The sequence below is a fragment of the Raphanus sativus genome, unplaced genomic scaffold, assembly GCF_000801105.2.
Source record: "Raphanus sativus cultivar WK10039 unplaced genomic scaffold, ASM80110v3 Scaffold4167, whole genome shotgun sequence".
In the NCBI taxonomy this organism is placed as follows: domain Eukaryota; kingdom Viridiplantae; phylum Streptophyta; class Magnoliopsida; order Brassicales; family Brassicaceae; genus Raphanus; species Raphanus sativus.
The window spans coordinates 107-8183 of NW_026619469.1; the positions used below are offsets into that span (position 1 = coordinate 107).

The window sequence follows — 8077 nt, forward strand, 5'->3', positions numbered from 1 at the left end:
GAAATTTTGAACCCGTTCGGATATTTAATCAATTTTGGTTCGGGTTTGGTGCTACTTTTTCGGATCGGATTCGGTTTGATTTTTCGGGTTCGGATTTTTTGCCCGGCCCTAGCTTTGTCTGCGAGTGTTGCAAAGGGTATGGGATCTTTCCTATTTGGCTTTATCAAGACCACTACCTCTCGCTAAAAAACTAAAAGCTTAAAATTCTAAATTAGTAAAATTTAAATATGCAAATAAAAATGACTCTTATCATTTTTCTTTTTGTCATCTGATAATTTTCATTAACCTGCTCAACCGAGCGATTAAAGTCTTGCATACAAACTGATCAATACCAAAATTATATAGCCTTCCATGCATTATACTCTCTTATAGTGACTCTCTTGTTATAACCAGAGAAAAAAACTCAAAACTCAAACTTTCAATTTCTTGACTTTTGTAATTTGTGTCATACGGGGCCTGCACGGCTTGGTTACAACTTACACGCATAAAAGGATCGTTCATGTCCCTGATGGCGAAGTGCGATCGGAGCTCAGTTAGGGTTTTCCGAGAGGAAGAAGGAGATTGGGTTCGCTTGTGATTTAAAACCAACCGTTCAAAAAGCCTTAATTGTAATATATAGTTTGGGTTGATACTACGGTAGTGTGCTTTGACTTTCTTTGTAGGTTATTGAGACTCTGGTTTGGTAGTGGCGATTACAATCAACCCACTTTTTGCACTGTCCCGTGGCGCCGTAGTGGTGTGTACAGCTCGGTTCGGAACTCTTCTGGAAAGGAATTCTGTAACCTCTCTACTATTGTCTGCCTTGTACTTCATTGCCGGTGAGGATTATGAGTTTCGACAAGTTCATCGGAAGCTAGCTACACCTTAGATGAATTTGGAAATCCCGGTATCCACAGTAATAAGGAGAACCTCGCTAGGTCATCGTCGACGGTTGAGAACACTGACCGATTTCTGAAAATTTCGAAATACTGATCAGAGGAATGTGCTGGGTTTTAGTGGATGGGCGAAACTGTGATTGTAATAGATTAACTCGGGTTATTTTGTACGAAATCGACTCAGCTTGTAATCTGATCTTTATCCCTATTCTCGGGTTGAATAAAATTTTAATTAAGAAAAAAGAAAAAAAAAATATATATATATAGTCTGGGTTTAATTGTAAAATATAGTTTCGCTTTGATTGTAAAATATAGTTTGGGTTTCTGAAATAATTTTGGAAATATGGGCCGAGTTCAGAGAAACTCAAAATTTTCTGAAATAATTTTGGCAATATGGGCCGAGTTCAGATGATGGGTAATCCGACGGCTGTAGTGTAACGCAAAATTTTCTTTTTGATCAACGAATATAAAAGGCTACTATAAAATAGATCTTCATCGTAACAAACCAACGGTCTATCACTTTCGTACTTGCAGCGCGCGGCACTGGGAGATCCGCGAGAAAGATAATCTTGAACAAGAAGAAGATAAAGTTCATATCGAATTGAATCGAGGTACTCTCATCGAATTACTTACTTTGTTCTTGAATCTGTAGATTTCTCATTGGTTTGTTTATCTTCCTCGAAACATAAAAGAAACATATACTTGCTTGATTTCAGATAAATGGCGCAGAACAAATGTGGCCGATGCAGGTTAATGAGGAAGAATTGCCACGAAAACTGTATCTTTGCGCCTTACTTCCCGGCCAATGACCTCAACAAGTTTGCTTGCCTTCAAAAGATATTCGGATCGGCCAGCATCACCAAGATACTCACCGACCTAGACGTTGATCAGAGGGAAACCGCTGTTACTACTCTGGTTTATGAAGCGAAAGCAAGGATCGATGATGCTGTCCAAGGGTGTGTGCGTACAATCTACGAGCTTACTCATGAGAACCAGCTTCTTAAACAAGAAAATGCAGAACTCAAGGAACAACGTGCTCTCATGCAGCAACCGCTCGGTCTCGTGCAGCAAACGCAGAACCCTACCGCTTTCTTGCAGCCGGCGCAAGTTCAGAGGGGTGGTACGTCGTCTCAATCGCAGCAGCACCTTGAAACTCAGACGCAGTGGGGTTCACAGCCGCACCAAACAGGAATCTCCTTTGCAACTCAACCGCAGCAGCACAATCAAACGATGATGCAGTGGCCCGTTGAGTCTCAACCGCAGCAGCACCTTGAAACTCAGACGCAGTGGGGTTCACAGCCGCACCAAACAGGAATCTCCTTTGCAACTCAACCGCAGCAGCACATTCAAACGCAGATGCAGTGGCCCGTTGAGTCTCAACCGCAGCAGAACTTGCACTACACGGAACCGCAGCATCACAGTTCGATGACAACAACAAACTGTTCTGCCACTGGTAATGAGTTGATGCACTTGACGACTCAAGCTTCAGGGCCGCTGCCACCACAGTCTCAAATGCAAGAGAACCGGACGAGCGACGAGGATTTAGTGTAGGAATGTATGTCATCACGTGGAGCAGAGGAAATTACCATAAATGTGTTCAAGGACCAGCTATAATAGTTTAGTTCTATTCTTTGTACTGTAATTCACATTGGCACAGAGCCTATTCTTTATGTTGTAACTCACAATGGCACAAAGCCTTCTTCCAATGTTTCATCTACTTTACCTTCTTCCAATGTTTCTTGAGTGCGGAAGACAGCTGCATTGTTCTGCATAATCCTCTGCATGTTCAATCTGATACTTGATGTAGGAAGCGACCCGCTTGAGTGTCTTAACTTGTTCAGCCATTCGATTGTCTTCTTACCTGCATTCTCTTCTAGAGGTCTCTGTTTCTGACCTGCACCATTCGAAATAAGGCTATTAAAAACATCACAGGAGACTATTCCTTTGATATTTTATTATAATAATGATACTTCAGTCTCGAGAGATCCTCAAAAGTGACCTAACCTGGTTTGCTTATCTCAGCAACCCTATTTGCACAAGCACGGCCAAACACAACAATGTCGAGGAGAGAATTCGCACCAAGCCTGTTGGCACCATGAACAGATGCACAAGCTGCCTCCCCAGCAGCCATAAGCCCAGGAACCACTGCATCTGGATCATCTCCTTTGATGGTCACCACCTGCACGACAATAAAAAAAATGAATTACCTTGACTGCGAGGCTTTTGACGCATTTCATGATTAACGCTACAAATTTTAGCAAAACTTCTTCTCAGTCTTCTCCTATTCTCCTATTCTTACCTCGCCGTGGTAATTTGTTGGGATACCACCCATGTTGTAGTGAACAGTGTGCAAAACTGGAATTGGCTCTTTGGTAACGTCAACACCAGCAAAGATTGCAGCTGTCTCAGAGATTCCAGGAAGCCTTTCTTTTAAAACTTCTGGTGGAAGATGATTCAAATGGAGATAGATATGATCCTTATGCGGTCCTGGCGATATTTGCAACAGATCCAAAATATTATAAACAAGACTTATCACAAAATTAAGCAAGGACACAGCTCAAAGACATGCAATGTGAGTTTCTCCAAAAAAGCCTAGTTCTAAGGGAAGCATACCTACACCACGACCTTCCCTGATTTCCATAGTCATAGATCTGGAGACAACATCTCTAGATGCAAGATCCTTGGCAGTTGGAGCATATCGTTCCATAAAACGTTCACCTTCACTGTTTCTAAGGATACCACCTTCACCTCGAGATCCTGCAATTGTATAATAGACGATGTAAGTGTCGCAAAATACACTAAATAATTATCTCGCAATCAGATTCGTGCATGTGGGGAGAAGACGCTAACCTTCAGTGATGAGACATCCGGCTCCATATATGGAACTGAACGAACTCCAAGTCCTGCATAAATTTATTAGACAATAAATGATTAGTGCACAAAAGACACTGCTCACCAATTTTAACTCAAAATGAAACAGGTGGCAAACCTGGAGTGGAAGACCGGCACGTGCAACCATGGCATTGCCATCTCCTGTGCATGTATGTGCTGAGGTTGCAGAGAAGTATGCTCTGCCATAACCCTGGAGAAACATGAGCCATCATTTTAGCTCACCCCAGTGGCCAAAATTGTTTGTGCAGAGCGGAAACGATGCAGTGTTCCATCTTCCATGTTTAGTGCAATAACACCCTGGCAAGTACCTGCACATCAGATAACAGTGTTGCGTAAATACTAACAGAAGCTACAAGAGAAAAAGGAAAAGATATCCCAGACACATACCATCACTAGCCATGAGCAAATCGAGAGCGAAGTATTCAACAAGGAACTGTGTGTTATGCTTCATAGCTTGTCCATATAGGGTATGCAACAGAGCATGTCCAGTTCGATCCGCAGCACAAGCACATCGATAGGCCTGACCACCTGATGGTAGAATAAAAAGAAAATCCTTTTAGAAAAGAATATGTCGAAGCTCCCAAAACAAGGTCAATAAGAGGTAGCAAGAGGTTAGAAAAAGATCGATCACCTTTGCCAAAGTCGAGACTCTGACCACCAAAGGCACGCTGGTAGATTTTACCCTCTTCAGCACGAGAAAAGGGAAGGCCATAATTCTCAAGTTGAATCACAGCTTTTGGTGCCTCTCTACACATATACTGGATAGCATCTTGATCACCTACACAAAGGAAAGGAAAATAGAAAAGAAACTCAAGATCAATCAAAGCAAGCTAACAGCCACAACTAGCAAAGATCAAATAACTAATACAAAAGGGAAAGGAGGAGGGAGAATACCAAGCCAGTCGCTGCCTTTAACAGTATCATACATGTGCAATCTCCAATCATCTTCTGACATGTTTCCCAGTGCAGCATTTATACCACCCTGAGCAGCGACGGTATGGGAACGTGTGGGGAAAAGCTTGGTAATGCAAGCGGTGTTAAAGCCATGCTCAGATAATCCAATGGCAGCCCTGAGGCCAGCACCACCAGCTCCAACAACCACCGCGTCATAGGTGTGATCCACTATCGTGTAATCACCCGTCTGCTACATACATGATCGATCAAACATGGATACCACAAAATAAGCACTAACGCAATTCTACAAAACGGGACCCGATCAACACAAAAGAAAACCATGATTCCTGAATAAAACCATACGAACACGCGTATTCCCTACGATCGAAACAGAAAAACTAAGGAGAGAGATCTTACAGAAGAGGAGGAGGAGAAGAATCTAGGAAAGCGAGATCCAGAGAGTGAGGTCCTTGATGATGATGAAGGAACGCCAAGGCTACGAGACACGCAGCGCCACATCTTCTTCTTCAGTTGAATGCAAAATCCGAAGAAATGAGAAGGCAGGCGAGAACTCGCGAGTGGTGAACGGAGTGAGAGCAGCCACCGAGGTGTCTTCTTTGAAAGAGAGAAATGGAACACGATTACTCTTTAAATTCCCTTCAGTATAATAAGTTAAGTTAAGATAGAGCTCTGACTTTAAATTCCCTTAAGCAATTATTTCAGAACTGGTGGCTTTTAGATAGAGCTCTGACTTCAGTATAATAAGTTAAGAAAAGTTTTTCATCTACTTTACCTTCTTCCAATGTTTCCTGAGTGCGGAAGACAGCTGCATTATCCTCTGCATGTTCAATCTGATACTTGATGTAGGAAGCGACCCATGTTCAGTTTTGGGCATGTGCTTCTTCCTGAGCTCATCCCTTTCTTTCTTAGGTCCATGGTAAATGATTGCATTGATAGAAGGCGTGAACCTATTCAACAAGGGAAAGAAAACAAAAATGAAAGCGACCCCAAAGCTTGACATGTATGTATAAACACGCATGGTCAAGAGAGTACCTAGCGATCTCATTCATCCAATTTGAAAGAGTAGAGAGTGGAGCAATTACAAGATATGGACCATCCAACCCATTTCCTTTCAGGTGTGACAGGAAACCAATGGTTTGAATAGCCATTTTGACACCTTTGAGCTGATAAGACACTAACTTTCCACCAGTCAGAAGAGGAACAAGTTCACTCTGCTCTTTCATGACTCTTTCTTCCTCCGTCAGATCAGAGTTGGCAGATTCATGACCTTCTTTAGATCTTGAAATCATAGCAGCAACAGCTTGCTTAGCCTTCATCTGAATAAAGCATCCAACATCTAAGTACAAAAACCACAAGATATATCCATCATGGGAGTAGATGAAGTTTTATATATTAAACTAACATTGGCGGACTGAGAAGCAGCCTTTCTTCTCGGGCTCCACTTTTTGAGTCTCACCTTCTCTATCCCATTCTAGCAAAGCACGCTAACTTAATTAAGAAAACTCACGTTCTTTAACCAACAATAGAAAAAAAAAAAAAAAAGCAAGAAGGTGATTTACCTTGGTGATATCTTCCATTTTCTCAAGGAGAAACTCAGAGTAGAGTTGGGTCTGAGTTAAGAGCTCATCGAGTTTAGTAAACTGGGTATCATTCAGATCAGGAGCTTCACACATTTGGCTTTCTGAGCCATGGCCTCAGAGATAAGAGAGGAGTCTCCAAGTATCTCTTTCTCTACAAGAGGTTTTCCTTCAAGAGTCAGAAGAGAGCCAGGTCAGGTAGTCAAAAGTAATACACATTTTAAACATAAAACCATAATCGAATATCGAAGAAGCAAACACAAAAAGTTCTCGAACAAGTAAAACCCGGAACAAACCTCTTCACTGAGAACAGAAGTGGAGGAGGAATCGGCAGAGTCACTTTTCTCCGTTTTACCGTCACTGGCCATCACCGGAACCCTAAGAACAAGCGAAAAAAAAAAGAGTCAAAAGAGATACCGATGCCTTTGAAATTAGGAACTAAACACTAACAATCAATCACATGCAGAGAGGGAGAATCCCCAAAAAAACAGCGAGCTATTTTGAGAGTGTTAAGGATCAGAAACAATAGGAAAGGTGAGATAGACTAACCATCGCCGGTAGAAGAATGTAAATTCCGGCTAGAAAAATTGAAAATACACACACTGTCGCTTATTTTTTATTTATTTTGTTGTGTTAATTAGACGAAGCGCATGCGGGGGCGGGAAACTTGAAATGACACTTTAACCCCTAGGTTTCCCGCCTAATCCGTGAATTTACTTCTTTTGACCTTTGACTGAGAGCAACAGCGGTGATATTTTCCTCTATGCTCTGATAAATTAACATCAAAACGCTGATAAAAGCTGAAATGGTTCTTGTTTAAAAAGATTCAACAAATTGTCAGACCAAATCAAAAGAAACGCAAAAGCGAAATCCGACAAAAGATTCATCACAACACACAAACAAAAGTTTATTGTTTATAGCTACGCAAGAAAATAACGTCGTCCATCAAGTTTAATAATCACGCGACTTGGAACGCTCTGACCGCTTGTTGTACTCACGATCATCATAACGGTATTCTTCTTCCTCCACTCTCCCATAACGGTCATCGTAGCGGTCTTGCTCACCTCCTCCCTGTTCCTCCTCACGCTCATAATGGCTTGAACGTCTACTACGCCCTTCGTAGTACCCATGCCCTTCCTCTGACTCTCCTCTCCTCTGCTTCGACCCACCTCTCTCATACTCACCCTCTTCTTCGTACTCTCCGCTCTCGTAGTCCCGTTCCCTTTTCCTACTCCGCTCCCTATCATGATCCCGACTACGACGGTCTCTGTCTCCTCTGTCACGTCTGCTCTCTCTTTCTCGGTCCCTGTCTCTGTCTCTACCTCGGTCCCGGTCTCTGTGGTGCTTTTCCTCTCTATGACTCTCTCTCGGTCTATCACGAGACCTTTCACGGGACCTCTCATGAGACCTTTCACGAGACCGCTCGTGAGACACCTCGCGTTCCCTTTCTTTGCCCCTATCACGAGATTTCTCCCTGCATCCACCGCGACAAAATCAGCCACAACAGAGTGACAATAAGAAAAAGACAATACATGGGTTTTGTGATGAAAGAATTGTCTTACCGGTCTTCACGGGCTTTAGGCTCCTCTGAGCGGGATGTTCTTGCTTGGGAGGGCTGTTGTGGCTCCTCCTCGCCAGCTGTCTTCTCACCGGTAACTCTGGTGGTACCAAGACCACCACCAAGCCTACGAGGACGCCAGTTAGGGACTGTCCTACCTCTCTCCACATCAACCAACACCCTTCTACCATCAATCTTCCTTCCATCACCCTGTTTATATGCCGCTACAAGAGATCACGAGCTTGTATGTCAGCAATAAA

The 8077-nt window shown here is 42.8% G+C and overlaps 2 protein-coding genes and 1 pseudogene across 2 annotated transcripts; 1 reads left to right on the forward strand and 2 right to left on the reverse strand.

Annotated features, from left to right (window-relative positions):
* Window positions 1-1595: 1595 nt before the first annotated feature.
* On the forward strand, window positions 1596-2426 carry LOC108827839 (LOB domain-containing protein 12-like). Its single transcript, XM_018601337.2, has one exon. It carries the CDS (start codon window positions 1596-1598, stop codon window positions 2424-2426), a length of 831 nt encoding a protein of 276 aa, XP_018456839.2.
* Window positions 2427-2443: 17 nt separating this feature from the next.
* LOC130507204 (succinate dehydrogenase [ubiquinone] flavoprotein subunit 1, mitochondrial-like) lies at window positions 2444-6949 on the reverse strand (annotated as a pseudogene).
* Window positions 6950-7053: 104 nt separating this feature from the next.
* Window positions 7054-8041, reverse strand: LOC130507205 (U1 small nuclear ribonucleoprotein 70 kDa-like; the record flags this gene model as incomplete). Its single annotated transcript, XM_057001917.1, is given in 2 exon segments — window positions 7054-7733; window positions 7822-8041. Coding segments are annotated over 2 exon segments (743 nt in total), but the record flags the coding sequence as incomplete, so codon positions are not given.
* Window positions 8042-8077: the final 36 nt, after the last annotated feature.

Coding starts and splice junctions, on each gene's coding strand:
- LOC108827839 (XM_018601337.2), top strand. CDS start 1,596: ATGGCGCAGAACAAATGTGGCCGATGCAGGTTAATGAGGAAGAATTGC.